General features: G+C 42.5%; 1 protein-coding gene across 2 annotated transcripts in view; it reads left to right on the forward strand.

The window, feature by feature from the left end:
* PCDH19 (protocadherin 19) overlaps positions 1 to 20743 on the forward strand; it is a 138814-nt gene extending 118071 nt beyond the window's left edge. For both annotated transcript variants that reach the window (XM_081897574.1, XM_081897575.1), the window contains exon 5: positions 16794 to 20743. In XM_081897574.1, the coding sequence (XP_081753700.1) occupies positions 16794 to 17386 (593 nt within the window). In that variant the 3' untranslated portion in view covers positions 17387 to 20743. The remainder of the gene's footprint in view (positions 1 to 16793) is intronic.
* Positions 20744 to 22363: the final 1620 nt, after the last annotated feature.

The following is a 22363-nucleotide window of genomic DNA, read 5'->3' on the forward strand; positions in this document are numbered from 1 at the left end:
GTACCTCGGGTTACAAACACCTCAGGTTACAAACACTTCAGGTTACAGACTCTGCTAACCCAGAAGTAGTACCTCATGTTAAGAAATTTACCTCAGGATGAGAACAGAAATTGCGCCGCGGCGGTGTGGTGGCAGCGGGAGGCCCCATTAACTCAAGTGGTTAAGAACAGTTTCAGGTTAAGAACGGACCTCCGGAACGAATTAAGTTCGTAACCAGAGGTACCACTGTACACTGACTTCGTTCCATCCTGTGATTGATAAATAAATAAATAAATACAGAAGCCAAGAACCTTCCACAGAAAGTAAAATGAAACAAAAACTTCCGACTGCTTAAAGGCATTCCTGCTTCAATCAATTTGTTATGCAGATGTAAAATGTAGATTGGTCCGAAATGCTCATTTGCATTACATATGTCTCTCTGTCTCAATCTATTTCTCTCAACAAACATAAGCAGTATCCTATTTATTATATCAAACGTGGGATGTAGAATCATTTTATTTCTCATCTGTGCCACGTGTGTTTTTTAACTCACTAGTCCGTTCTGCCATGTTTCCACATTAATCTGCATTTTTTGAATAAACACACACACACATAAATATGTTTTTTCCCCCCAAGATATGCATTTTTCTAAGTGTACGGGCTTTAACAAGCTTTATATACTGCACAATCAACAAAATATATACATAAAACAATGAAAAACATTCACACAAAAATACAAATAAAATCAAACTTATATAAAATTTGTAAAAATATGAATAAATCCAGAAGTCCCCCCCCCAAAAAATATACATAATAAAATTACATGTGTGGGTAGGCTTGCCTTTTTTAAGCACCAAAAACAACATAGCGAAGGGGTTTTCTTAATAATGTATACTATTCTCAGTATGCTCGTTTCATTTCTAAATGGTTTTTCTTTGTCAAAATGCACATTTTGGAAAGACATAGTGATACCTTTTTGAGCTCTGTGTCAGAACATTCATAAATGCAAAACCTAAGGGATATCTAAGCTGCTCTCTGCACATTTAGTCGGAGCAGGGTGGATTGAGTCGTTTTGTACCCGGAATTCATGATGATCGAATTTCCCAAGCATTCTAGAATCTGCTAAGCTGTTGGTTGTCAAGTATTAGCTTCAGCTAGAAGCTCCTGGCATTGATTTATGGCTTTCTAGGACCTGGAACTTCTCAAACAATTAAAGTAAGCTGCAATTTTTACAAAATATAGTTCAAATTTGGTATGATTTGTTAGAGCAGACCAAATTGTCACATGAATGCAGCGATGCGAACAGAGCTACAGATTGTGAATTATGAACATTGCTTATCGATCAAGGATGATATATGTATCTCTCTCTCTCCTTTTGTCATTGTTTGCCAGCTTTATGTATTGTATGATTCAATGTTTTAAAAGTACAGGGAGGGAGAAAAGAAAGCAACCAAGACGCCCCCTCTGATGCTTCCATTTCATTTCAATGTAGTAGCTTGATTTGTGGTCTTGTGCTCACTTACCTGGGAGTAAGTCTCATGGAATTCAGTGGGATTTATTACCTTGCTAAAAAGGCTGCTAGAGAAGGGATTCAGGCCCTGATTTAGGCAAACCACCTAAAAGTTGTGAAACACACAAAAAGAGGGGTGCGAAGGGAAGGCGGGGATCATACTTGGGCACCAATTCCTAACGTTCTTACAACAACTGCTGGGGTGCAATAGTGCTGGTGTCAGAACAATTCTCTATATCTGTGATCATTTACATTTTCCCAACTTGAGTGTAGACAATGGATGGATGGGGTCAGAGGCTTCTTAGAAAAGGAAAAGGAAAAGGTAAGACTGTGTAAACTGTCTCTAAGTTTAAAGACAGTGGTACCTCTGGTTATGAACTTAATTCGTTCCGGAGGTCCCTTCCTAACCTGAAACCGTTCTTAACCTGAGGTACCACTTTAGCTAATGGGGCCTCCTGTTGCCGTGTGATTTCTGTTCTCATCCTGAGGTAAAGTTCTTAACCCGAGGTACTATTTCCGGGTTAGCGGAGTCTGTAACCCGAGGTGTTTGTAACCCGAGGTACCACCGTACAGAGTTGTTGCAGAATGGTCTCTTTGCTTTCCTTTCCCCAAGGCCCCCAACACAATAAAATTTAAAGTTGCTTTCCAGATGCTGTCTGGGAGAGATGGATAAATGTGGGTGAACACTGAATGCAATGTTTGATCCCTTCATGTTTACTATTTATTCATATTTATTATTCATAAATTCAGGCACAAATGTTAGGCCTGCACCCCAGTGACATATTTGCATTTTATTTTAAGTTTGATGGCCCCCACCCCCCCGCCCCTTGCTATCCATTTTTGCAAACAGGGATTTAATGATTTACTGTTTCCAAACCATTGCTGTGGTTCGTTCTCTCTCTTTTCACTTCCTCGGCATTTTAGGGAAAGAGATTTCTAACATGGAAAAGTGATATTTGAATACATTCCCCTAAGGCAATCAATTTACTTTTAATTTGTCTGGAACTAAGCTTTCCTTTGTTGCAATGAGAAAGGATTGAAACTGCTGTAAAATTTATTAGCTTCCAGGAAGATTTTGAAATGAATTTTTTAACAGTCGTGCTGTTTGCTCGTACCCAGGCATGGTGTTGTACTGATTGCAGTAGCACCACGGGGGTGCCAAAAAAATGCACCAAATTTTCACTGTGGCATTGTGCTCTTGTTGGTAGGCATTCTTAATTAGGGGCGACAAAACCTAGCTAGCCATTTTCCGCTACGCTCCTTCATTGTCATTGTTTTATTTGCATGCCGAAAGTGGATCACAAACTCAGGAAAAAAAAGTACGTAACCAAATACAGAAAGCCCGAAAGTTGGGCTCACTTTATCTCAACTTTATGCGGATGGTGGTAGGGAAATAAATGAATGGAGAACTGGGGAAACCCACCATTCTCCTCTCTCCATTTATTTATTTTCCCCACTTGCACCCAGCGCTTACAGGACTTCGGGAAGGAAGCAGGAGGGCTCCGCCCTTGCATGGCGATGCCTTCCTTCCCATCCTCTGGGAAGGAGGTGGGAGGGCTCTGGGAGCACCCCAGAGGCTGGTAAGCAAGGTGCTGCTTTGCTTAAGAGCATCTGGAAAGGTCTTAGGGCTTCCTCACTGGGTTTTTTTTGGGGGGGGTGTTTCTGCATTTCCCTAACTTTTTGTGATTTTGCACTTGCACACAGACCCCCAGATTGCTGTTCGCTTGCTAACTCTTAGTAAACAATGCACAGCCTTTTAAACAGCGTGTGGGATTATCGTTTTGGTTATTATTGTATGCATTATTATTTTTTGCATTTTAATATTGTAAACTGCCCTGTGATCTTTGGCTGAAGAGTACGCTATAGAAATGCTAATAATGATGATGATGATGATGATGCAATATTTCAAGACAATTCGCAAGCAGTTATGAAATATCAGCCAATTTAAATAGTCGTGCAAATATTAATAGACCAGACATTTTATGTTGCTAAATATACTCTAAGATGAAACAAGCTGCTAATAATTCATATTAAGAAAGGGACAGGAAACATATGTCCATGCAGATTAACTTTTCTCAGCCCTAGCAACATGTAAAATGGTTAAGGATGGTGAGAGCTACAGTCTCCAGCAATCTCTGGAGGGGCCACAAGTTCCCCATCCCTGTAATGAGTCCTGACAATACAAATGAAGACAGTAATATTAATCCAAATAGCTGCAGAACCAATACATCTTATTCAAATCTATATATTGATCCATATATATAGACCCATATATCAACCCAAAACTATATATTAACACCGCTTAAGTCTGAGCCCTGTCCTGTCCCCCCCCATCCCCAGACAATAGACACCTGAAACATCAGGAGCAGCCTTTATAACTGGAGCCAGCAAGAATCTTGCTCTATAATTTTTATCCAGTATTCCAGTGCCTTGAGAATCTATTTCTTTTTAAGTGGTAGATTCTACATGCCTTATATGTAGAGAGCCCAAGATTCAATCCCTGGTATCTCCAGTTACAAGGAACATGAATCAGGCAATAAACATCTTTCTTGGACATGGAGAGCCGCAGTCACTCAGAGACTCATTTCACACATAACACTATGCCAAACCATGGCTTTCTGTGAATGTGTGCAGGCTCCTGGGAAGAAGATAATTTCTGCTTTGGACCTATGCTGCTGCTGTGTGTTAAGCCATGATTTGGCTTAGCATGTGATCTAAACACAGGCTGAAGGAAACAAACCATAAGCCTGGATTTGGATGAGATGCTAAGGCAAACCATTGCTCACTGCAAAGCAGTGAATGTAAGAACGTAAGAAAAGTTTGCTGTATCGTGCCAAATGGCCTAACTAGTCCAGCATCCTGTTCTCATAGTGGCCAACCAGATGCCTGTGGGAACTCTCAGCTCCTGTGGTTTCTAGCCATTGACATTCAGAAGCATCCCTGCCTCCAGCTGGGGAGGCAGAACACAGCCAACACGTCCAGTAGATCTCAAAAGCCCTCCCCTCCATGAATTTGCCCAGTGCTTTTTTTAAAGCCATCCAAGTAGGCTGCCATCACTGCCTTCTATGGGAACAAGTTGTACTGTTTAATTGTGTTCATGAAGAAGTACTTTCTTTTATCTATCTTGAATCTTCTAACAGGAGCAGCAGGAGCAGAGGAGGAGCAAAGCAATGGCAATCTCTTCTCCGGCAGCCTGCACACTTGTGCACCAGTGTTTATTTTAGCATCACATTGAACTGTGCCAGGGTAAATAGTAGCAGGCCAGATGAACAAGCAGTCTGACCTCATAACAAAGTGAATTCCTTATGGCTGCTGGAATGAGTTTGCAATCAGGTGAACCATGGCTGATGAAATTTCAGAACTTGGAGAGGGGTTGGTGCTTATGGTCACTGAATAGTTACAGCAGTATTGTTGCTTTCTTTGACCATTTCCAGGAGGGCAGTGGTGCAAAGTAGAATAATTCTGGTGGTAATTTGGGAGTGCAGTCACAGCTGTTTTACTAGGGGTGGGGGAAGGCTCGCTTGCACTATTTTGTGGTCCTGACTCTTAGCCTGCTCTTTCATATGTGGATGCCATTTTGTGTTACGACACTCCTATCACCCCATGGCAGCCATTTTGTGGCACCTGCAGCATTTTCTCATCATTTCAAATGTGCCCACTTGCTCAAAACACTTGGCGACTCCTGCATAAATACTTGTATCATTAGCGTGCCAACTATCTTGAATGTAAGCACATGACATCCAGAATTCCCCTTGAAGCCTGTTTTGTCTTAAGCCAAACTTTTAGTAAGAAACAGTTTTGTCTGTATTGGTTTTCTTCAATGATGCTCAAAAGTAGGCAGACACCTGTGCCTTCTCTGCATGCTCTCTCTCTCTTCCATTTTTAAGAGACCCAGCTGCTTCAGTTCCCTCTCAGTATGAAATAGTCCAAATGGCTTCTACTTATATGCCTCTTCAAAATCCCTCTGACATAGATTGGAATGAATTGTGCTTCTCTCCACAAAATAGAAGCTCTGGGGTCTATTGTGATTGCCCAGGCTGCATAACCATACATGCCATCTGAGCATTTATCAGTGATATTAAATCCCTAAGCACTTGTACCTCAGTACGTTTCAACTTTGCCTCTGTGTCTGGTGCTGGAGATTCCATCACCAATAATTCAATTGCTTAGGAGAGCTGAGCAGGTCAGTCTTTCAATCTTGTTGTGTGCTTGGCTACAGTGAATTTGGATTTGAAATATATGGAAGTATATGTGGTCATATAGCACCCAAATGCCAGCTGATGCATATTTTAATTGCATGCACTGGGTACTTTTGTTCTCCCTTTCTATTCCAGAGCAGAGTCGGATGTAATATAAAATGAGAATTCACAGCGGTGTGTCCTTCAAGCAGAATGCATAAGTCGAGCTAGTGATTCCCACTGCATCTTCAATTTTGTTTGGCAGGCATATTTATTTATTTATTTATTTACTTACATTGCCATAGTGCAGTTCTAACCATGCCTACTCAGAACTGTTTTCTTCTAAGTGTGACCGTAGAAAGGTAAGGTACATTTAGGCTGAATTCAGAGAGGAAGGCCATATTGGTCTCAATGCTCTAAAAACAAGTGATGGTGCCAATTTTAAGAATGGTGTGGGGGAAGGCTTGGAATGTTAATTTTATGCATGTCCCCTCTACCCCAAGCCCACTTGTGAATCAGGCCAGGCTTCCTAAACTTTGGGCAGAATGGGTTCTAACAGAGCTGTCCTTCCCTCTCTACTGTTCTTCCCCTTTCCATCCAAAAACAGCAGCTGCAGTAGTTAGGAGAGTCTTTACTAAAGGCTGCCCAGTGGCTCTCCAAAACGGCAGCGATATGGCCTTGATTGCAAGGATCAGTGGGAACTACCAAGGGTCTAATCCCCCCATGAGCCACTGAAACTGCCTCCTCTTGTAACTGGAGAAACTGGGGAGAGTCTTCTGGATTGTAGTAGTGTAGCTTACATAGGTGGGAGGAACGCCTCCAGGCCTCATTGTTCTCCTGGTAACAGTAGTGATTGTGAGAAGGCGAACTTTAGAACAAGGCTGGAAATAGCAACAATTTACTTTTGCAAAACGAATAATTTTATGTGAGGCAATTGGTTTTGATTCAACCTGAATCCAACAGGTCGGATCAAATCTAATATGGGCTCATTTGCAACAAATGAGAATGTTTTGGCCGTCTTAACCCCCCCCCCTTTTCCATACAAAGATACTGGCAGGGAAAGCTGACATTTTGGAAATGGAAGTGGTGCATCTAAGGAACATGAGTTCCCCCCAGATAATCATGGAAACCATTGTTTATTCCACACAGAGCTACAGTCCCCAAAGGCCCTTAACAAACTACAGTTCCCAGGATTCTTTGTTGGGGATCATGTACTTCCAATGTATGGTGTCTACATCTTCTCGCAGCCTTAACACCCACTGTTTCTAGCGGTTGCAGTTTGCTTACATTTTGCTGCGCTGATATGAAATCATTTGCATACCATCTCCCTGCCTACAAACTGTAATTTCAGGTTCTCTATTTCAAGCTGCTCTTTGAAACCAGATTTTGAGCAGCATATTGCTTGAAGCCCTCTGAAAGTGAAAACCCTCTTAGATATTAGAGTCACAGTCAAGTTTTCCAGATCTTATTAAACTAATAGCAGCCTACCTCACAAATTTGAGGAGCTGATAAAAAGGGGTGGGGGGAGCTACCTATGCCACTCTTAAGAAAGCAACCCTGTGCACATTTTCTTGGAAGCAAGTCCTATTCAAGTCCCATTTGGGAGACCCCTGACCATTAGGTCCAGTCATGACCGACTCTGGGGTTGTGGCACTCATCTCGCTTTACTGGCCAAGGGAGCCGGTGTACACCTTCCGGGTCATGTGGCCAGCATCTGGCGAACCAGAGCAGCACACGGAAACACCATTTGCCTTCCTGCCAAAGTGGTACCTATTTATCTCCTTGCACTTTGATGTGCTTTTGAACTGCTAGGTGGGCAAGAGCAGGGACTGAGCAACGGGAGCTCACTCTGTTGCGGGGATTCGAACCGCCGACCTTCTGATCGGCAAGTCCTAGGCTCTGTGGTTTAACCCACAGCGCCACCCATGTCCTTTCCCGCTTGCTTACTTCTAAGCAAATGCACATAGGATCAGGCTCTTTGGTGATGAAAATGCAATAGACAGCTAGATTTTGTTTGTTTGTTTTGCTTTTAAAAGAGCACCCTGCACTTGCATCTTCTCCTTATTGAACCCACCTCACATTTTTCTGTTAACATGATCCAGGAAAAGTGCAGCCTGGTCTTGAAACCTAGTTCTGGGTTTTCAGTCTTGGCTCCAGTTTAAATCCATATCTGTTTGGGTGAATAAGAGGCTTTAAAAAAACCTAAAGCCAGGCCTGGTGTTGTGTTCAGTTGTCGGAGGAGGCTTGTTCACTCCCCCCACCCCATTCCACAGCTTACCCAGGGAGCTAGTAATGTGTTTCTGTAATAGACTTCTGTAAATGCAGTGAAACCGAGGGGGAGCCGCAGTCGTCAGGCAGCCGAGCTTAGCACACACTGTGGGCCTAACGGCGGGCAATTCCGACATGATTTTTTTTGCTCCTGCAAGGCCCTATTTGTTTGCAGCTTCCTACATCTTCCCAGAAAATAACCACCATTTCATCTCTGGGGCACCTCTGAGCTGGGCCTTCTGCCTCCCTCTGTGCCTTCCTGCCCCTTCCTGCTTCTTTATTTTAACAATATGGGCTTCGTTCTGTCTTTAGGTGAGCGGCGGGGGAAGCGCCAGAGTTCCTCGCTACTTCTTTTTACCTAAGACTTCTGTGAAGCAATTTGGCAGCTCTGCAGCCAGCCCACATCTCAGAAAGCCTCACGGCTCAGACCTTCTCGAATCAATACAGACACAACATGTCTGTGGTTGGGGATCATTATTAGCTGCTTTGTGTGACAGTCCCTTGAGGTTGGAACAGAGGTGGTTGGAAAAACCGGGCTCACTTGGGGTTGTTAGCTGTACTTCTCAGAGAGAATGATATTTCTGCCACAGTTGGCTGAACTGAGGTCTTTTCACACAAGATGGGAATTGCTTTAAACTTTGACCATGGGAAGAAGGATTGGTTGTTAAACCATTCTGGGAACTGTAGCTCTGTATGGGGAATAGGGGTCTCCTCTCAGCACCCTTAACAAACCACATTTCCCATTATTCTTTTGGGGAAGCCAAGGCTGTTTAAAGTGGCATAATACTGCTTTAACTGTATAGTGCAGATGGGTGCTGCCTTTCCTACTAATACACACACAGACACCCATGACACTCATGCTATTTATGAAAAATATAATCCTTTGTTACTAATTTTACAATTATTGGAATACTTGTATTACTTAATTACCCATATGCTCTATTGTATCATAATTTGTTTTTTTCTTCCTCTTTCATATTACTCTCTCACTGAAAACTTTTAATAAAAATATTATTTTTTAAAAAAACAACAACAACCATACACCTATGTCACTATTTCAGAGCATGTTTTAAAATATGCATTCCCAGGGTTGTCATATACAACTGCCAGACCTGTAGCCACGAATTTTGTGGTGAGGGAATCTATGGGGTGTGTGTGTGTGTGTGAGAGAGAGAGAATTTATGCAGACATACAGTCTATAAGTCATGACCATAAGAACAACAGCACCCCATGCAACAGCAAATGTTTCACAATATATTATTATACATAGACTGCTTAAAAATGCAGGATCTAAAATACAAAATCTTTCGACACAATAAGGTGATGTTTTTGTTAGAAGACAGAGAAGGACATAGCTTGCCTCCTGTAATGTGGATGAGGAATCCAAATTGGTTTAATTTTAGTAATATGTTGAAAGGTTTTGCATTTAAAAATTGCATTTTGATTATGTACAATAATATATTGAGTAAAATTTGCTGTTTCTTAAGATCTTGGCTTACTTCATAGGGTTGTTTATATGTTGCATTAGACAATTCTGCAAGGGCTCTGGGTGAGCCATCAAGGGGGAAGAGGATGAGTACCAGAGCTTGCATATGTCTAACTGGAGCTCAGGGAGAGATTGACAGCCTCACAGTTGCTAGGAGAGCAGGCCTATATGGTTGTATTCAGCAGTGGTACGTCTGTTATACAGGCAGAAATCAAGCTGCTTCTCACTATTGTGGTTGGCATGCTGATTTTGCAAAAAGGTTAGGACTAGTGTTACAGATGCTGCAACTGCCATCACTTTCCAAGGACAATCCCCATTTCTTAATCCCTGTCCCTGGTAATTCAGTCTCCATTTTTTACTTTTCAGACTGTCTTGTCAAAATGTCAGCGTGAGTTGCGAGCATTGCCATTCTTTGCAGTCCAACCACTTCTCCAGGGTCTCTAAACCTTGGAGTGGAGAGTGGACTTGTCTCATCTTTGATGCACATGCATATTCATTGACACATGAAAACTAAGGTGTTATGCAATGCACACCCTCCAATCTCAAACAGTGCAGTTGCTGTGCTGTATTCTGAACTCTGCAGGATCAGACCAAGTACCACCTAGTACAGCATTTATTTATTTTTGTGCAAATTCCAGAACTACATGGTCCAGCATAAACTAACCAGTGGCCCACCAGTAGGCAGTCACCTGCCTTCTGCCGTCCTCAGCACAGAGCTCTGGGCTTAAACCAGTGAGTCTGCTGCTCTCACACATTGTTTAAGGCTAGGATCTGTCACTTTGAGGCAATTTCCATCCTGGGCTGCAAAAACAGAAAGTGGTTGAAGGATGCCTAATGGCAGCTTGGCAACATCAATGGAGTACAGATAACTCGAAACTTACGGACATTTAACTTGTGTATATTAAGCTTTACGCACTTGGCAAATAATATAACAAAATGGGGGAGGAAAGGGGGAAGCTGTCTGGGAGAAACGACTTTTGGCAATCCCAGCCACCATCGAACCCAATGCGTTTTGACTAAATGTGATTTTGGCTTTAGGCTCTATCACCAGGACGTAACCTTTGTGTAAGTTGAGAGTTGCCTGTATTTAGTTGCTCTGTCTTGTGTGATTGAAAGCATGGGCATGTGGTAGTATTCCTTCATGTCCCAAGCCTTTTGTCTCCTTTTGGGGACAACTGGATATAGCTAATAGTTCTGTTGCTGCCACTCTTTAGATCTGCTGCCCTGCCTATTCTGCATTGAGGGGGAAAATTATTGAGGGATGCTGCTGATAATAATAATAATAATAATAATAATAATAATAATAATAATAATAAAATATTACACTCCACCCATCTGACTGAGTTACGCCAGCTTCCAACAAAAAAATAAACAAAACATCAGGGAAGAGGAGAAGAATTCTGCCTCCTGCATAGATTATACAAAGAAGCCTGAATGGGAGCATCAACCATCAATTTCCTAATTATTGTGAGGGGTATCACAGAACAACTTCCTAACCAGTAGAAACCATCTATGTACCGCTTAACTTTTATTATTAACCCCCACATTTGCAGTTGGACTGGGAGCTTTCTTTAAAAGCAAACAAATAAAGTTTATCAGTATGCAGATTTCTTCATACAGTGCCAAGTCCCATGCTACTGCTGAATGCTAGAATACACACAGGTCTTCACAGTCATAAGTACTAGGTGCATGCATTGATACATAACGATCACCAGGATGCTGATTGAGGCATGCAATACCCAATCCCACGCTTGTGCAAAATACTAGAATATCAAAAAGATTTTATTGCATTAGCCGTATGGCCATAGCATAATATACATAGAATTCTACTAGAATATCATGGTCTTGACTTCAGCTGTTCATTTGGGGATGAACAGGAAGATAGAGACTTTTAATCCTTTGTTTTTGCTCAAGAACTGAAAACAGCAAACATTTTACTGGGCACCAGTATTTAAACACTTCTAAGCAGTGTGTTTGCATGTCTGGCAGCTTCATTTGCTGAGAATGAGAAGGGTCAGCAGCGCCCGGACCACAGTCACTTGCTGCTGCCACTTGAATGATGTGGTGGCTGCTGTGAAGGAGAGAGGACCCTTAAAGATACAAGATTCCATCCACTTGGTTTCTTCCTCTTTTGTCTCCCTGCCTTCCGCAAGTACCTTAAGGTTTTCTTTTCTACAAGCCGATTCACTGTAAGTGCTAAAGCTGCTCTTTCTCCTCCCCCCCCCTTTTCTCTTTTTTTGCTGCATTGTGTTATGTGCCAAGAATTTTTATTAGCCCCCTTTTTTGTGCTAGAATGTGGTGGAAATACAAATGGAGCTGAAAAGCAGAAGTTACATACACAGATGAACAAAGCATCCAAATGAACTATCTCCTCAGACAGTTGGGATCCACCACTGTGGCTGAGTAGATACCAAGGTCTGTGTGTTTGCAAGGTGCGAGTGAGGTTCAATACATCAAACTCTGAAGGTGTGATTCAATTGTGGCTTTGGCTAATGTTATGGAAAATAAGGAAAGTGAGATGGAGCTAGAAGGTGGCTAATTAAAGGTGGGAGTGTTTGCTAAAAGATACTACTGAATTCCAAAGAAGAATATTTTAGTCAAGAATTGGTATGGTCAAACGAAACGGGTTCTGTCTCAGCCATGTTAGGAACATAGGAAAGAGCATACAGGCTGTGACTGTTTTAGACACATCTAATAGGTGCATGTCTGCACACAAGCACATTGTGCTGAACCTGGAAGTGACCTGAAAATATCACAGAAGGGGGGTGTTTGCAGGCTTTGTCAATGGTGTTTCAAATATATGCAATTTCACTTAAATGTGTGGTGCCTTGGTACATAACTCCCGCTTCAGTTGGAAGTTGCCTGTATACCAAGTCGGACTGCCAAAACAGTAGCTTTCCAGATGCTCAGACAAGGGTTTCACCTGTTCTGTGATGTTCATTTTCACCGGAGATACTAGGGATTGGGCTCATGCTTTATTACTGAGGTAGGTCCAGGTTGTAAGAATGTACAAAGAGATTGCTGCACCATGGCATTCAAAGTGACCACCCAGATGTCTATGGGAAGCCCACAAGCAGGACAAGAGTACAACAGTGGTCTTGCCACTCATGTTCTCCAGCAGTTGGTATTCACAGCCATGCCTGCCTCTGATACTAGCAGGAATCAGCAACCTTTTTCAGCCGTGGGCCAGTCCACCATCCCTCAGACCTTGTGGGGGGCCGGACTATATTTTTTTTGGGGAAATGAACAAATTCCTATGCCCCACAAATAACCCAGAGATGCATTTTAAATAAAGGCACACATTATACTCATGAAAAAACATGCTGATTCCCAGACTGGATTGAGAAGGCGATTGGGCCGCATCCAGCCCACGGACCTTAGGTTGCCTACCTCAGTACTAGAGGTTGTAAAAGGCCATCCTGGCCATTAGTTGTCGTTAGCCTTATCCTCTATGAATATATTTTAAACCCCCTTTTCAAGCCATGCAACTTGGTTGCTGTTACTGCATCTTGTGGTGGCAAGAGGCGAACCCTGATATACGTAATGCAAGTTCAGGGTCCCCCTCCTTTTACCAGTTCTGTGACTGGCTGTTCTAGGGCACAGCCATTTAGGGTAGCTTGATAATTCCGCCCCTTTTTGTGACTGACGCATGCATTTACCCAGTCAATGTGAGGGTAATTGAAGTCACCCTTTACTACAACATTTCCTCTCTTGAATGCCTCCTTTATTTATGTGCTCTTTATTGTTAATACCAAGTAACGACAGGATAATACATATAGACAATTGTTGGTGCTCCTTTTGGTTGCATTTAGGATGGAAATCTCCAAGAGTTTGATAGAGATATTATTAGCACTTCATTAGCAGAAAATGAAATGCATAATAGATTATTCAGAGGGTCAGGAAACTCAATAGGCTTATAGAGCTGTGATGTTCACCTTTAACCTATGTTCATGAAGTTTTATCAGGCATTCACCCTCTAGGGACATGTAAGTCCTTTAAAAAAAAATGTGCTTGGCTCTCTTTGATAAGTGCCATGCATGAACTATTTAATGTTCTCTTGTATGTTCACTAAAACATTGTGAGACTAGGTGAATTCAAGATCCATGTTTGGGTTATGGTTGTTGCTTTATTGTTCAGAACACAGCATTTTGGTCCAGGAAGGGGGGGGAGAATACATCCACAGTACTAAATTACTTCCTATGGCTTTTTTGGGGGGGTCTATATCTGCTTTGTCATGTGGAGTGATATCACTTCCAATGTACCCTTTTCTGTCCTTCCTAAGATAGAGCATGTTAAATATAACAACTAGCTTTCAAGGGGCATTTGGGCTGATGGGTGATTAGACATTCATGCCCTCTTTTGCCCTGTTCTTTTGTCTTAGGAAAAAAAAACCCGAATCATTTTTTAATTTGCAAATTTAAAAAGTAAAAGAAAGAGGGAAGGGGAAAAAAGAATTAATATAAATAAAATATAGATACAGCTACCACTACTACTTATAATATACAGTATCAGTTCACATTGTGGAAACAATAACTGTCAGTACACGCAACTTAAATTAAATAGATAAGTCTCCAGATGGCCAAATAGGTTTCCATGTGAGATTGATATCTATATGCAATATATTCAAATGCCGTCAGGGCCATGAGGTCCTCAGACCAATGCATGGACAGTGGATATTTATCCTTCCAGGCTCAAAGTACTGTATAAGTCCTTTAGTAATCATAAGAGCTCACAAAGTTAACTTTAGTTTTTCTGTTGTTAATCCTCATACTGTGGCCAAGTAGTAAAACAAGCATCATTTAGTCGCCCCTAAGTAACTGTGGCACATCACAGTAAATATCTGGCATGAGTAAATATCTGGCTACATGGTGAATCTGAGCAGAATACTTGTTTATAGCCCCTCTCAGACTGGTAGGTGCCTACAAACACCACTGCAGTTCTGTTGGAAATCAAGTACAAATCAACTAAAGTATAAAAAGAGGAGCCAGCAAAATTCATTGCCTGGTGTGGAGTTTATACTTGGATATCTCATGTCGAGCAAGGTTTAAAGCACAATGCCTTTTAGCGCTGGCAATAGGAAGAAGAAAATGCTGACTCCTACGCAGCCAGCCACGCAGGCTGAACGTGGTTTAATTTATTTCCCATCGTAATGTGTTTCCCTTCAGCTTTTTGTTCTGACAGCAGCAGCAGAAATTCTGAACGACACCTAGCCTGTTGGAGGCTGAACTTCAACCTGTTAAAATAATAATAGAAGTGGGGGCAGGGGAGAGAAACCCACTGCGATAAAAACAGCCCTTTAAAATGTCACTTTGCCAATGTCTACTACTTGTTATAGAAACGAGAGGTGTGTATATGGGATTAAAAATAGGCAGAATCGCAGTTCTACCCTACAAACGTAGGTAGTAGGTTTTCTGCCAATTTAGCTGTTAATGGATTCCCTAGTGTCCTTGCAGGTAATTCCTTTTCTATAGGCCTTATAGTAGGGGTGGGGGAGCCTTTTTCAAGGGCTGCATTCCTGCACATGCAACTTCCCGGGGGCCACATGCCAGTGGCAGTTAGGGCCAAAGGCCAGTGGCGTAGCGGGGTGCAGGGGGGGCTGGCCGCACCGGGCGCAACATCTGGGGGTTAGGGTTAGGGGGCGCAAATCCATGGGTTAGGGGGCGCATATTGCTTGCCTTGCCCCAGGTGCTGACAACCCACGCTACGCCACTGCCAAAGGCAAAAGATCAATGGGCACGACTCTTCCCTTAGTATGGCAAGAAGACTGTATTCTAGCCATGCAAAAGTCAGAGATTCTTATACACCCCACGACTTCCATTCAGGCAAGCAGGAGGCACTGTCACAAGACATTCCTCCAGGCAGAAGCCCTTGAAAAGTGTGTGGAGCAGTTCTGGAGAGAGTCCTAAGGGCCTCATAAAGAGCACTTGGGGGCCACATTCAGCCCATAGGGCTGAAGTTGCCTCTCTGTGGCTTAAAAAAGGTAAAGGTAAAGGTACCCCTGCCTGTACGGGCCAGTCTTGCCAGACTCTGGGGTTGTGCGCCCATCTCACTCAAGAGGCCAGGGGCCAGCGCTGTCCGAAGACACTTCCGGGTCACGTGGCCAGCGTGACATCGCTGCTCTGGCGAGCCAGAGCTGCACACGGAAACGCCGTTTACCTTCCCGCTAGAAAGCGGTCCCTATTTATCTACTTGCACCCGAGGGTGCTTTCAAACTGCTAGGTTGGCAGGCGCTGGGACCGAGCAACGGGAGCGCACCCCGCCACGGGGATTCGAACCGCCGACCTTTCAATTGGCAAGCCCTAGGCGCTGAGGCTTTTACCCACAGCGCCACCGGCTTACATAATCACAATTCCAACAATTTCCCTGGGAGAAAAAATGATTGCTGAACTACTTTATCTGCAGTGTAGTTGTGCCCTCAAACACTAATTGGTTTTCTTTTTTAAAAAACTGCTGGCTTAAAAAACCATAGGAATATAAAACCACACCAGAGGCATATGTATCTGACCAAAACTATTCAGGTATACTTAGTTGTCTGCGCCAAGCGGTCATATTCAACCAATTACTACTAATAAGAAATCAACTTCCCAGGATTCTCTGTGCAGAGAGCATGACTCTCAAGCCATTTGAGAGCTGTGGTGTAGATATGCCTATTCCCAGGGCATTGTCTGAAGGCACATAAGACAATCTTGCTGAAACTAAGCAGTTTCTGGGTCTGGTGACTAGATGGAAGTGTGTTTTTGATTTGATATGATGTGATATGATATGATGTACTGTACTATACTGTACATTGTCCCAACCACTCATACTACTGATGATATAATGGTCTTAAATGATGGCTAGATTTTTTTTTTTACAACCCAGTCTGCATCTGTGCTGGCCCTGTTTTTAAGTGTTTTTATATATGGAACAGTTTGTAATTGTACTTATACTTATTTCGTTTTATAGTTGTTTTGTTTGTTTTATAATTATATATAATTTTGTAGTGAACTCAACCTGGTAAGGATATTGGTAAGAAGTAATAATAATAATAATAATAATTTCTCTCTCTATTACATACTACATATATTCCAAATGGTTCAAATGTTTTTAATAGCATTGTGTATGATTGTGCCTGTGCACCAATAGTTGGCTTTTATATTTTTAATTATTTGTAGATTGTTCCCCAGAAGAAGGAACCTGCCTTCTGAAATGTGATGAAATGCAATAAATCTTCCAAGCTGGCAATTTTGAGAACAAGTTTCTTCTCTGCATTCTTCCTTGTAGTGTCGTTTATCAATAGGTCTTGGAGCTAAGCCTCAGCAAGTGAACATTTCGGATTGGGTGTATCAGCTCATGATAGATCACCTGCCCTTCTTTGTCTTTCTCTCTACAGATCAGAGTGAGGGATTTCATTGCCGGGAAGAGTGCCGGATCCTTGGCCATTCTGACCGATGCTGGATGCCCCGGAACCCTGTGCCCAGCCGAGCAAAATCCCCCGAGCATGGAAGGAATGTCGTGTCCCTCTCCATAGAAGCTACCACTGTGGATACAGAGCTTTACGAAGACTGTAGCACAAAGAGAACTTTTGCAACATTTGGCAAAGAGGGGAGTGAACCTGTCTCCGAGGAGCGGGGCCCAGTCAACTCGAAAGGTAAAAGAACAGTGGATCCGGCCATCTGTAGCCCGAAGGTAAACGGTGCTGTCCGGGAGGCAGGGAATGGTTGTGAAGCTGTCAGCCCCATCATGTCGCCTATCCACCTGAAGAGCCCCTTGTCTGGCAAACCATCAGTGTCCTACAACGTAATGCACTGCCCAGGAAGTCGCGACCTGGAGCCGTTTGTAAACAATGGCCCTTCTCGGCCCATTGAGGCGGAGCCGAGGGGTGCAGACAGTGAAAATATCATGCATGAGATTAACCCTCTTCTGCAAGAATGTAGAGAGAAGGACTCACCTGGTGTGAAGAGGCTAAAGGACATAGTACTCTAAGTTGCACTGTAAAGGAAAGGAAACAACAGTACTGGATGTGTGTATTGTTTCTAATGGCTTACTGATGGTTCACAAATTCGCTGTATTTAAAAGCTTTCCCTAAATGTATTGTTTATAAAAAAAAATGAAGCTATCATTAATGTGACAATCCCACTTGGTTCAACAGGCAGCAGGGGTGTTGGTCTAAGTAAAAGTAGCACCATTCTTCAGCTTCTCCCCACTATGGTAGAAGTGGTGGCATTTCAGTGGTTGGAAGTATTATCTATGAAGTATTTTGAATTTATATATTTTTGTAGCTCAAAAAGTCTTATTATGAAATGGCATTCTGTATGAAGAATTGAATCTAAAAAACCCCCCAACAAAACAAAAATCCCTAAAGGAAAAACCACACCACACACCTCAGTTTCAAGTAATCTCTAGGAACATAATCAGCTGCCTTCTACTAAGTCAGACCATTGGTCCATCTAGTTTAGTATTGTCTTCTACTCTGATTGGCAGTGGCTCTCCAGGGTTTCAGACCAGGAGTCTTTCCTAACCCTACCTGGAGATGCTGAACCACTGAGATGGCTCTTTCCCTTAGTTCTCCCCTTGTCATGCCTCCAAACTTCAGCAATGGGGTGCTTGTTTGCCATGGCAAACTGGAGATTGGGTTGCCCTGATTGGCAGTTTTGGTGCATTTGTCGGAGCTCTGATGTGCAAGATGGGGCCACTTCAATGTGTCCCATGCTGGAAGGGGCTCTATGCTCAACATCTCCAAATGTACATTAGCACTCCATGGAGTTATGGACTGTGGCCGGTGAATTTTCTGTCTCATCCCACACCCAGAGCCTGATTTGTACTTTCTAAGATGTTGCTCTTTTGCTGTGGACACCCCTGCCTTAGGAAACCTTTTGCTGCCACACGCTTCTCTGTACTATTATCGTATTTGATATTGCAAATTCCTGTATGTCTAGTGATGGGAAATGCTTTCAAGTTCGTTTTCTTTTTTTCGTTCCTTTTCTTCAAACAAACAAACAATCTTAAGACCTGGAGAAACTGCAAAATTTAGAGCCAATCTTGTCATAGCTCTTTGTCATTTTGCCAGATGATTGTACCACATACTATCTCCACCACTGTGCGATGTTTCTTCCCCAGGTCTTTTAGGGGTTATCTAGCATCTCATTTGCAGTTGTTAGATGCACTGTCTTGAAATTTTTATGAGATCAATTTCAACCCCCCTCCCACCCTTTTCCTTTTCCTTGCATTTTCAAGGAAGAATATGACATTATTTCTCCAAAACGACATCCTGGTTTCCTGCTGCAAATCTCCCATTTTTATTTTACCTATCTAGGAACCAGAAGAATAGGATGCTTTAAAGGCCTAATTTGTGTATGTTGTAGGCCGCAGGTTAAATCATTACTCGTGTAAACATTTCAAGCACATTCCTGATTTGCTTAAATGTACTTACCAAATGCATCATCCCATTTTCTATATGGCTGGTCTAGGCAACTGTGCTGTTGACATCCTAACACCTCATGAGAACAGGCCAGCAAATGTTGACGCCCATTTATAGGTAGCGGCATGGAATGCTTACATGAATAATGGCCTTGCCATTATGTATATTCAAGTTAGTATTTTGCTTGACTACATTGTCCACTGTTTCAAAATCACAATCACATGGGCGCAGCTCGGCACTTTCTTGGGGTGCTCCATACTTCAGCTGGATGAAGTTCAAATTGTTTTATTGCAATCCTAAACTGTAATTTCATTTGGGACATTTGTGATGGCTCCAGAAACAGTGGTCCTTGTTCATGGCTATTCCATTTCCCCACCCCCCTAAAATTCTGAAATACCGTACAGCGTAGAGTACTCCTCTTCCCTCCTTCCTTGGGAACTAAATAGGGCCTGCACTTTTACTCTTAGGCCCCCAAGAAACTTTTTAGTGTGTGTAAGTGGGGGGGGGGGGGAAGGATGCCACCCATGATAATTAGCATTAGTAAAAACTCCTCCTCTGGGTGTGCCTCCTGATTGGAATCAGGGAAGCACTGAGCAAAGAGTCCCCCAGGGACACACGAAGAAACTTCAGAAAATGAAGTTTTGTGCCGCCTTTGGCAGTAACTGATTGATCTAATCATGCCTGTGGCAAAGACATGGTATAATTATCTGCCCTTAGCAGAAACTGATCAGAAGAAGGTTGGAGGAAGTTAGTGTAATTGATCCGGTAGAGGCACAGCATGTCTGGATGGGTGCTCTTCACAGCACATTACAGTGTGTTTAGCAGATTGGCTTGGATTTTCCAAACTTTTCAGAATTGATTCATCCATTCATCATGAGCCAGGTGCATGGGGTGGGGTGTAGGGGTGGGGGGTGGGGGGTGGGGACAGCCATCCAGAAGCAGATAAGCTGTGTGACTTACTCTGATTATCAAAGTTTATCAAACGGAGTGCAAAAATGTGGGTACATTTGAGTGCTAGTGTGAATGTGTGTTTGCACATCCTCACGGGATGCTCTTCTGAATGCTGGGTTTAATTCGGTTTTTCTTTGTGCACCATGGAAGTAGTGAAACTAGGCAATAGAAAACGTGCATCAAAGAACAGACAGACTGGCAGAGCAGTCACTACACAAACCTACTCAGAAGTTATTGTATTCAGTTTAGTGAGTATGTTTTGGAATCGCAGCCTAAATATGAGAAGAGTGCTGCTGATCGCTATGGATATATCCCTTTCACTTGAAGCAAGAACATTGGTGAATAATCATTCCCACCCATGGCAAACTATTTGCATGGCTACAAAATTTGCACGTGTGAAATTGTGAAGTGATGCCCGTCCCATCCCCATAAGAAACATTTGGTAAAAAAAAGGAAGGACAAATTTAGTTGAATTAAATGGAATGTTTTTTTTTTAATTATTATTATTACTATTTTTATTTCCCACTGGATAATTTTTCAGTGATGGTTGGGAACACAGGTTAGGGCTATTGTTCTTGCTATTAGTCCTACATTTGATAGAATTTGCTGCTCTACAACATACTCCTCAGAGCTTGGAGATCACTGGGAAGGAAATATATTGCTGTTTCAACACTTGCTCTGCCAATCAACAGAAAATAATGGTTTCTAGAGAAACAATCTTCCTGGCTCTAACCTATCTTGATAAAAAAAAAATTAGTCACTTTTGATTTATTTAAATTAAAAAATAGCTACAGAAAAACAGCCTCCAATCTTTATCGGACTGCAGATCAAATAAGCTGGAGTAATTTCTTTTCTTTAGAAAAAGGTAGAGAAAATGGATAGGGCTTGGTGTTCTGCTTTTTCATGCAGTTATCTAATTTATAGACTGTCAGTGTGCTTTTTTTGCCCAATAAGTTGAAAGTTGCCTTTTTTTTTAAAAAAAGGAAATTTAATGAAATCACGCCCACTTAATCCTAACTCTTATTCCTTCACTTATTCACTTATTCCTAACTCTTGGAAACATGATCCTTTGATAGGACCTGATCCATAGGCATTGCTAGTGTAAAAAGACCCTCACATTTGCGATAGGCACCAAGATCTGAGTGCTAGCAAGATCCAGTCTGCATGCAGTATGTATTTGGAAAAGCAGGAGAAGGATTCCAGCCAGCAGCTGGGAAAGAATAGAAGGGATGGCCCGGTGCCCTGCTTTAGCAAACTGTCAAGACCATGGGAGTGCAAGAGGTATTTGGAGCTATAATGCCAACAGTGGTAAGAGTTTGGCTTCTTGGGTCACCTGACTCACAAGATTCTGCTTAATATCCCAGCATGACACACACACCCCTTTCACAGTTCCCATCTCCAACCAGCGCTGATTTCACAGGACTCACTGTATGAGATTTGTGGCATTTTGTAATTTGTAGATCCATAGGCGAAAGCATTGCGCTTACTGACATTAGCCACTTTCATGCTTCACTAGTGTTGGGTCCTTGTCCAAGTAGAGCAGCTGTTCTGTGTGTAGGGAGAAAGAGCACATCAAGAAATCAATGCCCTCTGTCCATAGGTTGCTCTGGAAGAAAATTCTGTAGTGTGCAAGTGTTGGCATATGCAAAAGCAAATGGCTCAGCGGGTACATGTGCGCTGTTGTGTCATCTCATAGAAGGCAGGCCATGGGCCCAACTTTGTCAATACTGCCTACACTGGGGTTTCAGACAGGAAATTTCCAGGGTTTCAGACAGGAGATTACTGTGACTGAATCTGGAACCCTTTGCATATGAATTATGTGCTCTACAACTAAGCTGCAGCCCTTCCCATGAAAGCTCCCCAGCAGCAAGGACTTCTTCATTCATTTCAATGAAGGGCCATTCATTTCAATGAAGGATTTGTGGGCCATTCATCCTTTGAAATGAATGGGCCACTATACAGATGCAAGGGCTGCCCGTGCTTGTTGTAGAGCATGCAAAGCTCCAGATAGGGGGATCACTGTTGCGCCTGAGCCATCCCTCATTGCCTTTATCAAAGATAGGATTGCAAATGTTTTTCGATGTCACCATTTCACTGTTATTTTCAATTCATAGAAAGTCATATTAGCACCCTGCAAAACGTTCCCCACTGTCAAACTTGCTTTGCTTACCTGTTGAATCAGCGTAGCATTCCCCCCCGTCCCCGGTCAGGTATAATATGGATTTTGATTTGCAGCAATGCTTTTTATTCACAGTTGTAATTTAATCAGTGCTTATTCTCTGAGTATCTAGCTCCAAAGATACCATAACATGAGTGGATTTATGGGTAGTTCATTTTAGAAGGGGGGAAACACCCTCTGCCTACCTGCTAGACTAGCCGTCAGGCAGTTCCTCTCACAAGTCAAATTATACTTTTTCCTCCCAGGAACATCCATTTTGTTGTTGTTTGAATGAAATTTACAAAGGCAGTAGCGTGGGAAGGGCTGGTAAAATATGATTCATGGCTGGAATGAACATGAGCATTTAACTGTATTGTCAAGATGAGGCTGTTGCCATTTCCCTTGTTTTATTGTGAAGCTGGAGATGGCTTGT

The sequence above is a fragment of the Podarcis melisellensis genome (genome assembly GCF_964234715.1).
Source record: "Podarcis melisellensis genome assembly, chromosome: Z".
In the NCBI taxonomy this organism is placed as follows: Eukaryota; Metazoa; Chordata; class Lepidosauria; order Squamata; family Lacertidae; genus Podarcis; species Podarcis melisellensis.